The sequence below is a fragment of the Anas acuta genome, chromosome 13, assembly GCF_963932015.1.
Source record: "Anas acuta chromosome 13, bAnaAcu1.1, whole genome shotgun sequence".
NCBI lineage: Eukaryota > Metazoa > Chordata > Aves > Anseriformes > Anatidae > Anas > Anas acuta.
This window is the reverse complement of record NC_088991.1, coordinates 8,863,975-8,884,321: the sequence shown is the minus strand read 5'-3', so window position 1 is coordinate 8,884,321 and position 20,347 is coordinate 8,863,975. Positions and strand designations below refer to the sequence as shown.

The 20,347-nt window shown below is 40.0% G+C and overlaps 1 protein-coding gene across 7 annotated transcripts in view; it reads left to right on the top strand.

Moving 5' to 3' along the window:
• AFF2 (ALF transcription elongation factor 2) overlaps window positions 1-20,347 on the top strand; it is a 363,897-nt gene that overhangs the window by 320,488 nt on the left and 23,062 nt on the right. For 6 of the 7 annotated variants that reach the window (XM_068697361.1, XM_068697362.1, XM_068697359.1 and 3 more), the window contains exons 10-12: window positions 10,574-10,736; window positions 11,266-12,285; window positions 14,426-14,550. In XM_068697361.1, coding sequence (XP_068553462.1) covers window positions 10,574-10,736; window positions 11,266-12,285; window positions 14,426-14,550 — 1,308 coding nt within the window. The remainder of the gene's footprint in view (window positions 1-10,573; window positions 10,737-11,265; window positions 12,286-14,425; window positions 14,551-20,347) is intronic. The other variant, XM_068697356.1, reaches the window with a different exon arrangement.

The following is a 20,347-nucleotide window of genomic DNA, read 5'->3' as shown; positions in this document are numbered from 1 at the left end:
TATTGTAACTCGGGCACATAAGTGTTCAGAATGAAAGCATCTTAGCTGGAACGATTTTAAGAAGAAATAATTTAAGTAATCCTAAGGATCTAGATTATTTTGTTCATATTGAAAAAATAGACAAGCTGTTGCCTTTTTCAGCACCCCATTGCCAAAATCCGCTTTTTCCCCAGGATTGTGGCCACTCTGATTATCTTTTCCTCAGCCCCTCTTGGGGAACACGATGTTTGCCCACAGTCCTTTCCATGTCGGTTGGTAGCTGGCTCTGCCAGGCGTCCCTGTTTCTCTCAGTCTGGATTAAGCAAACAGGTAGAGTTACAAAGGGGATAAAGTACTGAGCAGCACTTCTGGAAGGCATCCAGTGCTGCGACTGTTACTTCTGGGGGTCCCAGTTAGGCTTTCCCATTTAAATCAGCTGGCTCCAAAGGTTCCGTGCAATCCTTTGCTTTGCAGTGTTTTGACTTGACGCCCACAGAGCTCCATCCTGATGGTGCTGAGCTCCCCCTGGAAGAAACAGCAACTGTTTGCACACAAAATCCCAGCAAAAGGATCTCGCCTTTATTTTGGTGTTGATGAAAAAGGCTTGAAAGGCAAGATTTTCAGCTAGATAAGGTTAAAGAATTAAAGATTCTCTGTTTCCTTTTGCTGTCATTCAAAATAACAGGCATAGAAAATTCTGTTTAAAATAGCTGAGCCTTTTGACTTAAAGGGTTTTCATGTAGAAGATTTAAGATGTCAGGTTTAAACATGACACTGATGGTATTAGGCAAAGTATGAGAGCAGATACTTGTAGTAACTGTCATTTTTTTGACTGTTTATTAATGGTCTTTTGTGATTTATAGTGAATGTTGTGAAGAATCTTCAGGTCCATTTATCACTAAAAGAAGCACCTTTTTTTCTTAATACCTACATATGTCATAATTAGCAGTGGATGCTGCTTAAAGATACAGATCTGTTCTAACATAAAATCCTTTGAGATGTTACTTAGTCCTAAATAGATTGATTTTTTTGTTTGTTTTGTTTTGCTTTTGTTTGTTTGCTTTGCTTTTTAATCAGTAAAGCAGTGTAGCCATGTATTCTGTAACTGGCAAAAAGCAGCATTAACAGGGGCTCATGTGAGGTAAAAATATAGAGAAAGTTCATATTTTCCACTCCAAATAGAGGTTTTCACCCCATTTTAAAATAAATTTTAACACCTATGTTTCAACATTCAGCTCTATTAATATTTTACTTGAAAGGTTTCCGCCTGTTCAAAAACCAAGTTGTATGCTGGAGACCATCTTTATATCCATGAAAGGCTCTGATGGTGTACCATAAATTCATCATGTGTGTGTAGGAATACTTAATACTTAAAATCTATTTCAACGTAATCGCCCATTATTAATAATGTTGATTCCTTTTTAGCATTATGGCAGTAGCAGTGAAACTGTCTGCTTGCAGTTTTCATTAGCGCCCATGTACTTCTGTGGCCCCTGCTATCTGATAACTCTGATGAACGTAAATATGCTTGGAGTCTCACAATGTGATTTGAATTAAAAACAGGGAAGAAGTGCCAGGAATTGAATTGTTTGGGCCATGAAATCCCAGGGAGACACAAGAACTGAACGAGCTTTTGAAAGTCTCAAGCCAGTGCTGTTACCACAGGGTTGTCCTTAAAACAGTGTAGTAGGAATTCCTGTCCCCAGTTCTTCCTCTTTGCTCTGGTCTGGACGTGGTTGTGCTGATGATTTGTTCCCAGGGAATTCACCTGGAGAGTAAATCCTCAGGTAGTTTCCTGAGCTGACATTGTGCCACTTGTACACAGCGCACAGGTGGGAATGACTGCTGTAAGGCTGTGGAAAATCGGGATATGCATTTTGGCACCATTTCAAGCTCAGAGGTGTTGTCTTACGAATGGAGAAGAAAAGCGAACAAAAAAAAAAAAAGACCTTCTTTCTCATGTTTTCTGACTGCTTGGTTGCTCAGGATAGTAAAATGAGCATTCCTGAGATAGCAGATGTGACTGGAGGTTTTGGGGATTCAGAGACTTCGTGTGGATCCATCTGCACCAGCGTGTCTTGGTCCCATAGCTCCCATTGCTGTTCCCAGTAGGCCCTGTACACTGAATTCTGTTTTCAGTTGGAACTGAAGTAGAACTGAGTTAGAACCGAACAGTGTAGTTAATTTACAACATTATTTTTGCAAGTTTCTGCCATACATGAATGAGAAAAAAAGCCAACACTTCGCTTTAAGAGGTTCACTTTGGATTTTTTTTTTTTTATCATGACCACACTTGGACTTTCTGCTGAAATAAGAAAAAGTACAAATAAGTGACTCAGTTAAATAGCTATGTGTGTGTATATATATACATATATATGTTAACTTCAAATTATAAATAATTAGAGGAATGAATACGTACCTGTTAACTTTCAAAGAAGATTCACAAGGTGTACTGAAAAATACAGTATTCCACATTTCCTTTGTGGAAAATAAATAAGTTTCTACATATCAATACTCATATCTAGCTTGATTCAGTGGGGCAATATTGATATAATAAAATAGTTCCATTTACATCAAATGGGGCCCTTTGGAGTCTCACAGTAAGAGATAATATTCTTGTTCTTCCGCATGCCAGACACACAGTAGCACATCAGGGCATAGTACAAATAATACTCTCTGACACGTGAATCCATTCACTAAAATATCGTACATCAAAAACTCTACATACATTGCATTCTCTGAATGATATCATGCTCACAAGATTGTTTTCAAACTCTGAGGTGAGCGGGGTGACGCACACACAAATCATGGACACAATATTGCTTTTAATATGCAAAATCCCCTTCCCTTCCACATCAAGTGAGTATAAGAAAGCTGTGAAATTGGAAGGAGGGTGATTACCATACCAATAGTTCAGAAAGTTTTTTATGTGCACCAACAGGGATGTGTCATTAAAATTCCTCCTCTTCTGCTGTTTTCTATAATTTCATGGATGGTTTGATATGTTACACCTGTTCTTCATCACAGGTGTGATAAAGAGGCAGAACTTACTATGGCCCAGGAAGAAACCCAGGAAAATGGTCAGAATAAGACAGTAGAAACAGTAGCATGGTTAAAGTCACATTGCAGATATATACACACAGTTCCACCTAGGATTTGTGGCTAATGTAATTCTTTATTGGAAGGCTTTGACCTTGTTACGGATTCTTGGCAGCTTTTCCCCACTCTATTCATTACTAATGCAAGCTGTCAATCACTTTAGTTCTGCTTTGACATAGATTGTGGCTCATAGGAGTTAGCTCTGTCATTCTTTTTATTTCTTTCATCTTTACTATCCTTTTTTATGGTCTTTAAAGCTGGAAGTATAAAAGGGTTATATGGGTATGAAAAAAATCTGTTTCAGTAACTCTATCAACCTTGTTATAAACAGTCTTTGATTAAAACAGTTACTTTTGAACACAGTAAAATGAGAATGTGGCTTTTTACATACGACATCTTGTAAACTAGCCTCCCCCTCAAAATAAATCAGAAGTCCTATTTGCATTACAGTGTTCAGGATTGATACAGTCAGATCAGCTGCCACGTACTGAATAGCGCACTGTAGAGGTTTTTGCTTTCCGTGTGTTTTGACATGAGAGAGCCGTCATAAGTGATGTCTTACTGTGTGTGCTAATGGTAGCTGAAGTAACAATTTTCACACCTTATTTCATTCCATTGACCTGGGTGGTGATTAATATTTAAAAAGGGCTTGATACAGGTTTTCAGTTCCTGTGTCAACTTGATCTTTGGAAGTTTAGATTTGAATCCTACCAGCCTGGTGATAAATAATTTAATACTAACCAATGGAAAGGCAGTGAACAAATCATTCAGAGCAATCCTTTTCTTCAAAAAGCAATCTAATGGCAGTCATATATAAATTTGAAGATATAGATATGAACAATTTATTTTAAAAAAATGGCAGCTCGCTTTCAAATTAGAATAGAATATTACTTCCTGATAATCGCGTAAGAATAGAAAAGAAATAAAATTTTGTTATTGAACAGTTATGGTATTAAATTCTGACACTAAATATTAATCTTCTAGGTGCTACTCTATTATTATCTGTTAGAATAATGAAGCAGGCTTTTTTCTGAACATTTACACAGAATTAGACAGCCTAAAAAGCCCCTCAGTTTCCTTGTGTTTTTCTGTAGCAATAGGCTGGTTGGGCTAGCTTCTGAAAAGATGAAGACAGTTTGTTCCTCCAGCTCTTCTCTCCAAATACAGCATAGTGAGTGGGAGAACAGTACTCCCCCATGAGTGAGTGCTACAGTCCACTCTGCTAGAGGATGTGTTGTGGTTGTAGTGCACCCAAATCTTGCTCAGAACTGGGTGCCTACTTATCAGTGCCCTGTGCAATCAGAGTCTTTGTTCTGAAGAACATCTACATTTAGACAAGTCAAATTGAGGATAGGCACCACAGTCTCCCTTCTACTTAGCAGTAAGTGATGCACAGAAATAAATATTTCTCATACTCACAGCAAAATTCATCCAGAACCCTACCCAATGCCTTAACGGGAAAATCAACAGTTCTGTCCAGTCTGCAGTCACTTTTGCCAGTAAAGACCTTCTCCTTTCCGGATTTCATTGGTTGCATTTTCCCTAAAAATACCCTGTGCAGTAAAACAACCTTTGTGGAGTGATGCTTCTTGGTGGAAATACACCGCCAGCGTTGATGCACTGTTGACTTACTGGTCAGTTCCCATCTACATTTTCCCACTGCCCAGCAGCGCTCTGCTTTCTCCAAGCTTATGTTTTGATTTCTGGGTAGAGCAATGGAACAAGTGGCCAATTCATCATTGCCCTAAAAAGGAAGGGTTGAAATGAATAACGCTATTGTTTGAGGGCACCGTCAATTTGCCAAATTCTCTTCACAGCAATTAGCATGACTACATCTAATTGGTGAAAAGTTCGGGGAAATATCTAAGGAGTTGTTAGGAATTTTTGTTCCTTGATGAGTTATACGGCAGTGGTATGAATTATTCAACATTTTTTACCTGTAAATTTACAGGGTAAAATGTTGATTGTTTTTCTTATTAGAGGTTAATGAAGTTTAGTATTTCATATTATTTTTGTTTTAACTACCAAGTCTAATCTCAAAGGCTATTTATTACATCAGTACTGTAAATGATGTGTTGAAAATAAAGTAATAATGGTCTAGATGATAACAACTACTAAAGAAGTATAAGTTGAAGTTGCATGTTGGGTCTTCTCTTCTCTAGGCAGCATAAAAACCCAGACATATACAAATGCTATACCTGCTTTCTTTGGCTTTGGAAAAAGACTTCATAAATTAGAAAGAAAAAAAAAAGGGGGGGGGGGGGGGGCAAGCTGAAAGGAGACATTTTAAATTTAGGCAGATCATCCATACCAGTCAACCACAGTGAATGAAAGACTGTTGGTGTGTTTGATAAATCTGATGCAATTCCCCACCATGAACCATAAGCAGCTGGGTCTAGTGCCTGCTCTTGACAGATGCCACACACCTGCAAGCCTCAGCTTCTCTGACTTGAAGCTGGATTTCATCAACAAGTGCTGAAAACCACTGCCAGATACTAGTGATATTGGTGTTTATCCTCTCCTCCAAGACATTTCTCATCTCGTACTTTGTGCCCACACTGTGCCCAATCCTGCTGCCAAGCAGCAAGGGACAGGGGGAGTGCCACGTGTTGCAAAAGCAGCAGAAGGGATATAGGTAAAAGTTCTGCAGAAGAGCAAAATTGCTTCCAGATGTGCAAGTCTGTTCTGTCTGCTTCATTTCTTGATGGCAGGGAGGCAACCAGAAATGCTTTCCAGCCTGCAGGCAGTTAGAGACATTATCATGATGACCTTTGCAAAGGATGGAGAGTTGGTTCTCCTCCACTTGCAGTATGGCAGTACTTGCAGTACTCAGAGTACTGATCCAGCAGCTCTCATCTCCGTGGTGCAAGAAAAGCAGCTTCAGAGAAGGATAAGCAGACACTGATCTAGCTGGCCTGAGGAATGGGGAGCCGTGTTGCTGAGTCACATGTGTGTTTTTTCTCCCAAATAGTACCCTTGTGGCACAGCTCTGGGAGAGCGTTGAGCACATCTGACTGCCCTGCAGGGTTCAGCTCATGTGCTGAGCACACAGCTGGGAAAATGTGGAGCACAAAGTAAAAAGGGGGTCAGAACTGATGTTTCCATTAACTGCAGAGGGGCTTCATGCTCACAGAATTTGTCAGGCCTGCACTGAGTCCGAGGGTGATTGTAATACCTCTGATGTTTGCTTTGTGTGTTTGGATTGCAAGCTCTTTGGCCCAAGGACTGTGTCTCATCATGTATTTACACAGATCCTGGCACAGCAGGTCACTGGGCTCAGTAGGGGCCTCCAATCTCAAGTGATAATAATGAACTGGCTTTCTTCTAAGTGTTATTTACCCAAACAATACTGTGTTCCATTGTGAAGCATTGTTTTTATTAATTTTTTTTTTCAGTTCAAATGAAATAAAAACATTGTTCCTCAGTGTTTGAGTGGACAATATGAGTGTTCATCTCCTGCTGAGAAATAAAAATTCAAGAGTTTCAAATACCAGTGCTTCCTGCCCCCTTTAGTCACTCTGAGGACTTGCGTCTGATGATAAAATGCTTTAAATCCATTTTAAATCTTGTCCAGGCTGGCATTCCTTGTTTGGATCTTAGCAACACAACAAAGCTTGCTTTGAAAGTCTTTTACAGAGGCAACCCTGAGTTCATGTAGTTGATAGTTATGTGAAGAAGCCCAATTTATTCATGTAACAGCTGCTTGAATGCACATTTGCAGAATCTATCCAAGCATCTTTTAAAGCATGTGATTTAGCTTTAAAGCTAAAGAAGTCTTTGGGAAGAGTGCAAACCAACCTGTTCTTCTGAACTACAAGATCCATTTTATTTAAGAAAAAAAAAAAAAAAAAAAAACAAGCAAACAAACAAGCAAGCACAGAAAACAGCACAGATTTTTTTCCATGCACTTGTATGTGAAAGGTCTGTATATTTTCTTTTGTTCCGTTGATCAACATCATTAGAAGATGACTGTGCATGTAGCTGTGTGCAAGATCTCTCTAGTACTGCAAGATCCTAGGAAAGGCATTTCAGGTCTTATCTGATTGTTTTGCAATGCATACAGACAGGGCTACTCTCAGCTCAAACTACATGATGAAAAGTGAGTGCTTCTGCCTTAAAAATGTAGATCAGCAATGATGTCTTCAGCATGAAGCCTCCTGATGTAGCCAAGGCATAATTTTATTATCCCAGATGAAAGACAAATATGACCTCATTGTGTTTCGTATGAAAAAACATTATTTTGAGTCTGTCTGGTTCCTGCAAGCTTGCTGAGCTATGTTATTCAGTAATCTTTGGCATATGATAACTTTCTTTTCTGAGACTGGTGTGCAGAAAGAGAGGAAATCAGGCCAGGTTGCAGCTGCCATCTATTTCTATGGTCTTGGTCTTGCCCTTTGAGTTCTTTGTCAGACAGTTGCAGTCTGCTATAGTATAACTCCAGTTGTTTTGTGTAAGCACACCCCAGCTACAGTGTCAGTTCTCTTCCAGAGTGCTAAATGATGTAGGTTGTATCTACAGGCTGGAAAGGTACAGGCCTTACCTGCTAGGATACTGGCTTTTTCTTCTTTGATCCATTATGAAAGGCGATATTCTCAAATCAGTGATGATTCTTAAATCAGTGATCCTTAATGAGGGCAAACTTGCAAGCACTGACAACAGAGCATTTTGGGGGGTATACCTGCATAAATAGGTGTGAGCAGACCCACGTTGCCTTGACATAAGCCACCCCCAGACACAAAGCTTTGTCCCTACAAGAGGCTGGTGCAGGTTTCTACACCCTGCCTAAAGGCGCGGTAAATCCCTGCAGGTGGTTGGTGCCCCACCAGCTCTGTGCACTCATGGCCCTGCTGCTCTCTGCACAACCACTCCGTGCCACACTGCCTGATGCTCCGACCCATGCTCTCAGAGCAGCTGCTGGTGGTTAAACATTTCTTTGTCTTTGCAGACAGCTCTCTGCTAGGGAGGTGGGAACTGGGGCTTTCAGCTAGGATGAAATGTTAATATTGCCGTGCTCACTTCCATTTTGGAGTGAAAAGAGGAAATAGAAGTGAAACAGATGAAGCTTACAGATTTAGGGGAAAAGCTATTTCTGATTTACAACGTCTTTGTTCGGATAACTGTAAATAACACTTCTTTCAAGGTTGATGTTGCATTTTGTTATTTTAGAACAGAAGTGTCATGTTGTCCTACTCAAAGTAGGAATCCTTGTAATGTTTTTTTGTTTGTTTGTTTTGCTTTTTTTTCTTATTCCTTTTTGTGAACAATTGTAATAAAGCAGGAAAAGTCAGTTCTCATCTACTTGCAGTGTTTCCCAAACAGAAAATGTAAAACCAAAACTACAAGATATTGAATTGCAAGTCAAATTCCCCCACAATCACGTTCACTTTTACCCCACTGTTGTTTCCTTATTTACTGTAAAAAAAGAAGTGAAAAAGTTATTTCCCTACACTTTCATGTGCTTCATTGAAAAGATGAGTTAAAGAAAGAAAAACAAGTGCACAAGTGGTTTCTAAAAGTTGAAATTAAATACAAACTTAAGATCAATTTTGTAATGTATCTATGTTTAATTACTGGTATTTCCAAAAGTATTATATATTTTTTTAAAGTATCTGTTCTTTATATTTACCTGTTACTTCCAGCTGAAATTTGGTAACTAGCTCTACTAGAGTCACTTGAGCCTCTAGAAGAGGAAAAAAAAAATGTATATGCACTTAATGAGCAACAAAGTTAGTGATCTGTAGCAATTACCCAAGTGAGTAATTTCATTTCATTAATGCACCCTAAAGCACCAAGCTGGTTTTGTCAATGGGCACTGCAGGGCCATTGCAATGCTCAAAGAGACAGTTATGTTACCAACCACAGTGTAAGGGATAGGTTTACCAACAAGGAAGGAGAGGGAAAGTAGCTTAGCATGAGAAGAAAATTAAAGACCATTTATTATTGTCATGGAAGTCAATGGCAATACTTTTGAAGACTCTAGTGGAGCAGGATCAGTTTCCTTCTGGCTCTCCTTACTTCCAGTTTCTTGGTTACTGTGTTTTTTAAGAGGGTATCTTAATGCACATAGCATCTCTGAAAGGTGAAGGAGGGCATGTGCCTGGCTTATATGAATCCTTCTCACAGAAAAGTACAAAAGCAGATAGCAGAAATGAAGGGAAAGCAGCATTATAACTTCAGGGCTTCTCTGGATCACTCAACATGGGACACACACAGCATATGATATATTAAGGTGAGGTATTGAATATCCATAAAAGAGTACTAGCAAATGGTGTCAATTTTCAAACTTTGCTTTGTCAGCTTCACAAATTTAAGATCAGTCATCAAAAAGTCTCTACATAGATCAGCTGAAGAGACATAAAACCTTACAGTTATTTCCCTGACCAAAAAAATAATAATAATAATTTGAAATTAAAGATGAGTTTATAAAAACTCAGACTGGCAGTGCTAAAACTGGGGTCATCCAACCTCTAAGTTTAGAAATAAATGCTGAATGAAAACAATGAGACCCAGCTCACTGCTAATGAATACATCTCGGAGGACAGTTGAACGCATAGAAAAATAGATTTCACAGAGAGACTTATTTTCAGCTTGAACACCATTTTCTCACTACATTACCATAAAGAAATCATCTCGTGAGAGAAAAAACAGCTATAAATAAAAAAGTGTTGGGCAGTCCCTAGAGAGTTGTCAAAAATGTGTAGTTTTTGTACACCACAGTGTAAAAGTATTCATTAAAATGAATTTTTAAAATGCCCTGTCCAATATTAGTTGCCTGATGTCCTTCCTGTGTTCATAAATTATAAATGAACCAGCAAAAAATGAAGAAAGCATGATTTCATTAATAAATTATTTAAGTACAATTGTTAGTTTTTGCAATCATTGGGCTAAAAAGCTCAAGCTTGTGATCATATAATCACAGATGGCTCAGGTTGGAAGGGACCTTAAAGCCCACCCAGCTCCACCCCCTGCCATGGGCAGGGATGCCACCCACCAGACCAGGTTGCCCAGTGCCCCATCCAGCCTGGCCTTGAACACCTCCAGAGGTGGGGTTCCACAGTTCCATCCTCAGCTCCTCTGGGCAGCCTGTTCAGTGCCTCACCACCCTCTGAGAAAAGAATTTCCTCCTAACATCTAAGCTAAATCTCCCCTCTTTAAGTTTAAAACCGTTCCCCCTTGTCCTATCATTATCTGCCTGTGTAAAGAGTCTCTCTAAGTGAAACTAAAGTGCTTCTCACTTGAGCATGATGATGATGATGATAATGTTATTAACACCATTATCAGTGTGCCCAATGAAGCATAAACCCAGCCGGCTCCCTTGGTCCCTACGTGGTGCCATGGTCTCTGGAGCTTCCTTCGGGGCTGTACTGAGTGAGCGGGAGCCGATGCTGAGGACAGTCGGTGTGAGCAGGGTTCGCTGGGTGGCTCCCCCCTGGTCAACACTTCAAAATCTGAATGACGAGCAGCATACTGACCCAAGGGGATCTTCTCCCCACAGCGGCCTGCCGGTGCCAGCAGCACATGCGGCTGGCTTGGCCCATTCCAGCGGCGGCTCTGGGAGCTCCAGCGAGTCCGAGAGCAGCTCTGAGTCTGACTCCGACAGTGAAAGCAGCTCCAGTGACAGCGAGTGCAATGAGGAGTCACGCAGTGCCACACCGGAGGTAAAAATACCTTTGCAGATATCCCCTGGCAGATGTTTGGAGGGGGGAAGCATCGAAGATAGAGAAATCCTACTCCCTGTTAGGAAAATGTTGGGATTTTGCGCGGCTTGGTGCTGTTGACTTTTTTCTCCCTTTACAGTTGATGTGTATGACCCACATACTCATTCTAGCTTTTGGAAGAATCCTTCCGGCCTACATTTGAAGTGCTTTAAAGAAATATTTAGATTTTTTGCCAGTAGCTAGAGAAGATTTTATTGACACAGTATTCAGCTGGGACTAAGGAAAGGCAACATGACAAAACTATATCTTCAGGGACCAGCTAAACTTTTTAGTTGTATTAAATTTCTTCAGGGCCACATTGTAAACCAGATAAGGAAGCCTAATTAAGCATAAATACTCCATAAATACCCCCATAAAAGTAGCAGTCACCACTAGTTGACTGAAATAAAAGGGTGTGTTAAAAAGTTTTCACTTAAAGGGAAAAGCATTGCTTCTGTCTGAGATTTGTTCCTTGTTCTTCAAATTGCAGCCTGAACCCCCTTCGACAAACAAATGGCAGCTGGATAAATGGCTAAATAAAGTGAACCCCCACAACAAGACCATCATCAACAATCAAAATGAGCCTCACAGCGAGACCAGCTCCCAGCCACAGAGCAGCCAGCAGGCTGAAGGGCAAAACAAAGGGAAGCTCAACAACAGCCTGCCCCCAACCGATTCCAAAGACCGGGCAATCCTCAGTCCCATCCGAGAGAAAGCCAAACCGCGGGTTGCCCAGAAAACCCCAGAGGCAAAAAGCTCCAAGCAGAAGTCACCAGCTCATAATGAGCCAACTTCACAAAGGACTACTGGGAAAAAGCAACCCAAAAAGGTAGAAAGGACTTCCAGTGTAGAAGAGTATAACTGGCCCAAACCAAATAATACCAGCAACACTCCCAAAGAAAAAGACCCGCAGGAACCCCCCGAGCAGCCAAAGGTTCGAACTAAAGCAGCAGTTGGGAAGACCGCTCCAAGGAAGGAACCACGAACGAGCACAGGTCTCACTTCGGAGAAGAAAAAGTACAGAGGCCCCAGCAAAATTGTCCCCAAGTCCCGGGAATTTATTGAAACTGATTCGTCTACTTCTGACTCAAATACAGACCAGGAGGAGAGCTTGCAGGCTAAGATACTGCCAGCTTGCAGTGGGCCGGCGAATGGCATCAAAGTGAAGGACTCTGGCAGTAACATCCTCAGTGTAAGTAGCTTAACTAGCAATGGCAGCAACACGTCCATCGACCAGACCAGCAATGACTTGGAGGAGCAGCTCTTTTCTCCCATCCCAATCGTACAAAATGAACTTTTGTCCCCACTGAGAGAATATGAAGAACTCAAATCTCTTTGGGTGAAAATAGATCTTAGTTTACTCTCTAGGATACCTGGGCAAGAGCCTTTTGAGACCACATCTGTGAAAACTGAACCAAGAGAGGCAAATGTGAAACACAGACGACCATCTCGAGAGTCCCCTACCCCAGCAGCTGAAAAACCACCCACAAAATCCAAAAGGAAACACAAGGTAAGTCACTTCCATCGTTCAGAGGAAGTGAACATTGAATTTCTGTGCATCCTTGAGGTCAGGACTGCAGTCACTGACTCCTCACTGCACCTGCAGCAGGGCTGTAAGGGGGCATCATACCACTAAGGCTTCATTATTTTTACAAAGGATGTCCATTTTCCAGTACATTACAAACTAACATCAGAAATGAGTAAAAAAAAAAAAAAACTAACTCCAGCTGTCAAAATCAACAATGTTTTTTTGAGATTTATCATACAACCTTTTTAGCTGTATTTGCTCACTTGCCCAGTAATTTGCAGTGTTCTGTAATCTGCAGCACTCCCGATGACAAGTGCATATTACTAAGGATTCAGCCATACTCAGAAAATGTGACTTCTGTTTGGAAGGCAGAGTTTTATTGTCTGCGGAATTAATGCATTTTCACCACTGGCTTAAACAGGCATAACTTCATTAAAGTCAATGGAATGGTGCTTGCTTATGCTTCTGGTGAATTTAGTCTCTGTATTGTTTTGTTATACAAATGAATTTGATTCATAGAAATATCATTTGCTTAACTAGCTGCTCCCTGTATGCAGCTACCTGGAAAAGCAAATATGTTTTGTCTTAAGGCATCACGTTTTATCATGTGTTTTATGTTATTTATGCCCAAGGGTATCCTATCTTGTGGGATATGACAATGCACTTTAAACTAAATGTGTTTTCAGAAAAGAAACTGGGGTTTTATATCATAAATGAATTTTTGTAGTCATTTTTTTTTCCAGCTGAAATGGTTGTGCTCTGGTCTCCCTGTGAGAAGTCATCATTGTGTATTTTTTATACCCCAAATTTTATAAATCATTGTGAATGTGACTTCAGCTGTCTGTTCTGGCAAACTTCCGAACAATATTGAAATGCTGAGTTTGAGCAGGCCCGTGGTACGAGAGAGTTAATGCAAGACAAAGTCAGACAATGCCAGGCAGACACAGGGTCTGCACCCCTGCCTACATGAGTCACTGCACTGGCTCCTTCCCTGTTGAATTAAGTGGAAATAATCACATGAGTAAACTCAGCAGGTTTTTATTCAATTTATATTCTAGCTGTACGCTGAAGGCAGAGAGGTAAGAGGGAAGGAGACAAGAAAGAGGAAAGGGATGTATAAATGTCATTGTTTATATGTATTTACAATAGCTTACAGTGGGTATACTAATTATTAAAACAGTGGTGCATTAGTATGATGGCTAAAACAAGAATATGGTACTGGCAAATAAACATAGGACTCCCAGAAAAAAATAAAGGGGGTGGGGGGGGGGGGGGGGGATGGAAGGTTATATGAAAGCTGGAACCTTGGAACTTCGTTAGCTGAAGGTAGCAACATGAGGAATCTCACTCTGGGATTGCACAAACATAAGCTACACTCTGAAACAGCCTTTTCAGTTGCTGTGTGACTGTTCGGTGCTACCCAAGAGAAAACAAACCAATTACAATGGCTTTAGGGTATATCAACAGTTAAAACAGGATAGGAAGAGCCTGATTTGGATTTCTAAATCATGCTATTAAAAGACGTATTTTAGCCATCTACTAATGGGCTTGAAGGATGATACGAAGGTTCCAGTGATGGAGCAGTGATCAGCTTTGTTTGCACCATCCTAGTTCAGGCACAGAAGTCATGCATCAGGGAATCTTTCAAACAAATTTTTAATCAGCTATCACTGTTGATGACTGCCACCTTAGAGCTCAGTCCTGTGAGGAATAGTAGTCTTTCAGTCCTGTGAGGAATACTTACTCAGGGAAGTTTTCACAGTGACTTCCATTAAGTCAGTGAGTAAAAGCTATTTACTTGAGTAACATTTGGTGCTATCAAGTCATTCTGTCTGAATTATTAATTAAATTCCAATGTTACAGTATAGTTACAGAAGATAACTATAGCACATGAGATGTTTTGCTTCCTAATTATCTGGCTGTGTCACTTATTATATAACTTCTGGTCATGTGTTTGGAGCACTTTTAGCCCTGATTTCAGGTGACCTCCACTTCTTTTAGAACAGTATTTTAACTGCTGCTTCTGTAAAGGAAATACACTGAGATTCCTGAGCTCCTCTTAATGGCAAGTGAAACTGTGCATAGATGCGTGATCTTTCAAGCTCTGCATTTTTTGTTAAAGCAGTCGGAAAACCTGGATACCTTTGTTGAAACCAAGAAGCAGCGCCTGGAGGACCCTTCAGCTTCATGCTTGCTCCCACCTTGTATTTCTCCAATACCGAATCACAGATTAACCAGCACTAAAGAGTAAGTTTTTTTTGTATTATTTTATTTTCTTTCCCATTGAATTATGAGGGATTTCACAGTACTATTCTACAGATGTCTTAGATGGGAAAGCATAAGTGACCAGGCATTGCTATTCCCATCCATTAGGATGAGGGTCCGCATGGTTTTGAATGAGATTCATTCAGCCTTCTGATGGGTTACTGGAAATTAGAGTCTCATCACAATCCTGAAATACTCTTCTTCCACCATATTGAATTCTCTCAAGGTTCTTTCTCGCTCCCATCATCCTTCCCCTCTATGGCCAGAATGGGATCCATTTGATCATCTGGAAATTATTTTTAAAATTGTTTTCCTATGAGACAGTTCTCAGTTTTCTTGAATGAAATAATGACTTTTCCATTCACTTATTCTTTAACTGTGTATACAGCAATGCCAGGGGTGAGACCCTAAATGATTCAGACACACATGCATTGTATTTCAGCAGACATGTAATCAAATAGTTTGTGCCTTTCAGTGTCTTTGAGATACGGCTATAATGCTTCAGCAAACAGGCACCATGTAAATAATGATTCTGATTATTATAATCACCAGATTAACATTCTATAAATAACCAAAGAACCCAATTCCCTTCTGTCATCAATTTTGTGCTTTTATGTTTTTGAGATGAGGCACTGTTTTCTGCTTCGCAATAGGACAAGCAAAGAATCAAATGCACGGTATGCTTCTGAAAACAATTTGATTGTATTAGTATCTAAATTCAGATAAAGCTCAAAAATCACTTATGAAATAGTACACAGATTTTAAAATCCATAAAGAAGGTTGAGCATTTATTTGTGCTGTTCTAATTACAGAGGGACTTCAGTCCTTGAACTAACCCCTCATTATACCACCGAGAAGATCAGAGTTTGACTCTGGAAAAGGCAGATGATTTGAAAGTTACAGTGTGATCAGTAATATGCTGCAGATTTGATAAACATCATGATGGGTGTTGCCTGGTTGTCATTGCTAGAAATACAGTTAGTAGAGATATATTGCAGAGAGGATGAAGGATTAGCCATCCCCAACACCTCCACAATCCATTAAAAAAAATCTTTCGAATCTTGTCTCCAGCAAGCCCAAAGGATCCACCCCCAACCTGATGTTTCTTAATTTGAGCTTGTTTTCCAGGTCATTAATTTGATTCTTCAGAGATTTCAAGCCTTTGGTATTCTGTGTTAAAATATAATTGTGTTCATCAATAGTTATTTCCATATGGTATCTTTTCCTCTCACCTTCCTCAAGTTTTGAAATAAAATTTTCTGACTTCTTTTCAACTGCAGAGGCCTGGATCACATTACCTTTATTATTGGTGTCTTCTGAGTTCATCTGAAACAAATGCAATATTATTTGATAATTCGGATCTTCAGCTCCCACTGATAGGCATCTGAACATAGATCAATATATATCCCAGAAGATTAGGGAGCTGACTGAACTGTGTGACAACACATTTGTGGACCGCCCCAGGTTGTATTTAAGCATTCAGGAGTGGTTCTGTTTTCCACAGGGTTAAGTAGAATTTTAAGAGGAGGAAGAAGAAAGGGGAATCTAAACCTGTGCACTGTTCAAAGGCGTGGGGAAAAATAACACTTCAGTGGTGAATGGTTGAAAGATAGGCTTTGCCATTTAAACCCTCTTTACTCCCAAAGGTCCAACATTTTCATTCAGAACTCTCTACAAAAGGACTTTGAGAAATAAGGATGATTCAGCTACAGCTGACAATGAAGTTGACCCGTTAGGAAGGTGTTACGTCTCCTGGTGGATGTTCTCTCTCTCGGGAAGAATGGCAGATCTCTCCTGTTAGAATATGGTCCCTTTGCCGACAAGCCGAGTACCCCAAGGCAGACTTTGGAGACTCCCACTGGGCTCTTTTATAGGTGCAAGAATGTTTTGACAGAAAGAACACAAATCTCTGGACTAAAATTTGGAGGCATTCAGGGAGGAATTAGTGGAAGATAGGTACACCTGTGTTTTTGCAGCTCCAATTAGCTGCCTGTGTTTGGTTTTGGCACTTAAATATCTTTCTCTCATAACCTGTTCCTGAATGCAAGGATGCACAATTGAGTTTTAAAGGATTACATGTCTAATATGGGCAGTTATATGTCTAATTTCTGCAAGTTCCTATCACTTACATATACAATTTGAGTGTAGAAATTTGAAATGGTCAGTTGTGAACTTAAAGGCCATTTGCCCAACCAAATAGCCATTCTGTTGTATGTAGTCATTGTTCAAACCAATAGTTATCACTCTTGTTCCTTCCCTCACACAGTCTGGGTCTCATGCCTTTTCCTAAATCTAATGTGACATTTAAAATACAGTTATTCAAACAATCATCACTGTATTTTCCCTGTGTCTAATATTTCATAGCATACGAAGAAATAAACAATACTGTTTTGTGCCCAAGTAATTCATAGTAATAACTTGAAACACTGCTGTGAGTCAGATTTTTGTCAGATCAGCTACCCACTTTGCAGCAGAGGATTGTTTGTGCTTTTACTTGCTTGCCAGAGCAATTTTAATTTAAGCATTAATTGTATGTGCTGCTGAATACCATTTATATCTAAATACCTGATTGGTAGACCCAGTCCAGACAGAGCTCTATTTGCCAACATTTGGCAGTTTGTAACAACACAGAGAGTTATGTGCTGATGCAAACTGTGAGTCTGAATTTCATACCAGGGAAACATGCCTGCCGTCTAGCAGGCATGCTAGACGTATGTCTGAGGCAAACATTTCAGGCTGGTTTTGAAGATTTCCTCTTCACTTTTGTTTGACCTTTGGATAAAGATGCACCTGTACGTGGCAACATATTAGCTGATCCTTTGGGCAGTCACAACGGCGTTCGTTGCAGTTCATTCAAGGCAGAGGCAGCCTTCTACATCTATGACAATGACTTCAGCTTCATTCACTCGCTGCCATATGGTCCAAGCTAATGTGGGAGTGACCTTTCCCTGCTAACCCCCTGCAGAAAATCAGATACACTGTCAATGTGCAGCAGTTCATTGTGGACAGGAAGAGTAGAGGCAAAGGAAACCAAGTGATCGGTACAGACAATGGCTTTATCTCACTAATAGGCCAGAGATACCACTGCATACCACAAGGAGTGGATAAAGAGAGGGTAAAGAAAAGCAGCTTGAAATGTAAGAGTAGATGGCAATTCCCTCACACGGACTTCTTGTTGCCTGCTTGCTTGCTTTCAGCCCTAAAAAAAAAAAAACAGCCTGGAAAAAAAAAAAAAAAAAAAAAAGCAGATGGGGAGACTTTTCGTTCCTTGATAATTGGCCTTCTCAGACACAAAAATTAAACCCTGCAGCCAGAAGACCATCAGTTCTGCTTGTGTTTTTCCTTCCACTTTTATTGTCTTTCTCCGTAGATTTTAAATATAGTTTAACTAACAATCATGTCAGCCAATTAAACCATTGAGTCTCAGTAATTATTGTAATAAATTCATTCAAAATTAGTGATTACTGCAATCAAAGACCAGTTTCTTAGCCCATTAGCAGCCCAAAGCAAAGTGACAATCTGGTTAACTGCTGGTAACAACTTATTTCATGGAGGTTATTGTTAACATAAATGCTTTGGTGTAAATCTGAGGAAGGTAACATTGCTAAATAAATTATCAGTGTAATTCCTGTGAAAATTTATAGGATTAAGTAGGCAACAGAAAAGAAAAGAAAAGAAAAGAAAAGAAAAGAAAAGAAAAGAAAAGAAAAGAAAAGAAAAGAAAAGAAAAGAAAAGAAAAGAAAAGAAAAGAAAAGAAAAGAAAAGAAAAGAAAAGAAAAGAAAAGAAGAAAAGAAAAATGCTTATAGCCATTAAGTATTGCTGTTGGGTTTGAATTTTAGTTATGCAGAAAAAATATGTCCTCAAGTGCATTTTCGGTCGTGGTTACATGTTCTCACCTTCAGAATTACTTCTATAGCTTGGTTTGCTCTATCTTGTGCATGAGCCCGAAGGTGAGGTGAACAGGGGAAGTCTTACGCAGTGCCCAAAAGGGAGGTCAGGCCTCTGAATATGATGCCTCTTCTGGAATGTGTAAATGTCATTCAGCTGGAGAAGAGGCTTCTAGCACGGTACCTGCAGCCTTCTTCCTTTTCTTGTACTGCTCTCCCATCTCCACGTAGCAGCTGAGGAACATTGTTTAGATTGCTGTGTGTGTGCTTAAATTTCACCATGTAGTGACAGACTCCATGCAAGTGCTGAAGTCTTGTTTTAGCTCTGGAAACAGCCACAGAACCTCGCTAGTGGTTCCTAAAGGGCTTAGCTCATCTTCAGATGACAATGAGGATGACAATGGCTCCTCTTCAGTTTTTCTTCAGACACTTTAGAGGTAAAACTGCCAGACTTGGTTGCTGTTCCCATTGCAAAGCTGTACCAGGGTGAAGGAAGAGCTCCACACCTCAGTGCCCCTCTCTGGTCTCATCCATACGTGTTTGTTAGACAACCCACTGAACGGCACACTCAGGGTAGTCCTGTTTAGGACACTGGCTCGGAAGGCAGAGGGTTTGGATTCTGCTCCTGGGTATTTCATTAATTGTGTCTGCTTTGCCTCTGTACAATCCAGTCACACATGCGTGCTTTCTTGGGGCAGTGCTTGCTTTTCTTTGGAAAACTTTCCTCTGGAAAAAGTTCAGAGTGTTATTGTGCTATAGCTATGGTAACTTGTCTCAGTTCCAAAATGCCCTTTGGTGGTAAGAAGCTAACAGATGGGGCTTTGAGTGAGAACTTTTTGGAGGACATGCTTGCAGGACCACATGTGCATGAAATCAGTCTTTGCAAAGAACTGCCAGTCTCCTCCGACCTGCTTGCTTTCCTTTGATCTTCAGGCCCATGTGTTTTCCAAACAGGACAGCATCCATACCCGTCCTACTGTAAGGCAATATGAATTCTCTGCTGCTTTTATTTCTGCAGTCTGAGGATCTTTAACATTAGAGAATCTCGAAGTTATTTTTAGCTCTGCTTCAGTTGAATTAAAATAGTTTTGAGTAGAAGAGCTGTAAAACCTGAAACGCAGGGGTTTTGTTTGATATCACTTTGTTATGAAAACAGGCTGAAATATTTTTGTACCACCAAGGGCCCAAAGTAGGGGGAATGATCAAAGCAGGTGTTTGATCTGTTGGTCATTGATCATTGATTGATGTTGTTGGGGAAACTGAAAAAGAGGCTGGCCTGGAGTGAGAGGGTGCTGTTACCCTGCATGGTGCCAGAACGAGGAGCAAAGAAACCTGGGTTGCACTCTCCTCTTTCACCGGCTACTTTGCTGCAAAGTAAATCTATAATTCCTGACACTGACTGAAAGCGACTAGGAATGAAACATAAATTCTTGTTGACTTAATTTGCTATTGAAATTTTAGTCAATAATCATGAAAAGTAAATGATTGTGTAGTGCAATATCAGATGTCTAACAAAACATTAAAATTCAGGTTATCTTCATTGACTGGGTTAGAACAGTGCCTAAAATAAAAATCTATCAGTAGACTGATATGTTAAACAGTGGTAGGGTGTTGTGTTTTTTTTCTTGATGGATTTGAGGGGAGAAAGGTCTAGCATGTGTTTTTTCTTTTTGTTTGTTTTAACTGTGTATCCCAGCTGCCATTTCCAGCCAGCTAACAATTTCTGTACATAAAACAGACAATAGATTATCATATTACTTGAGCTTTCATGTCAAAACCACATTCATTTTCTGAATCACGTTCAATTCATCAACCAATATTTGCTCAAGGGCTTTTGCCAGCTACAATGTATCATTTTAATATAGTGTTGAACATTGGTTTTATTCTAGA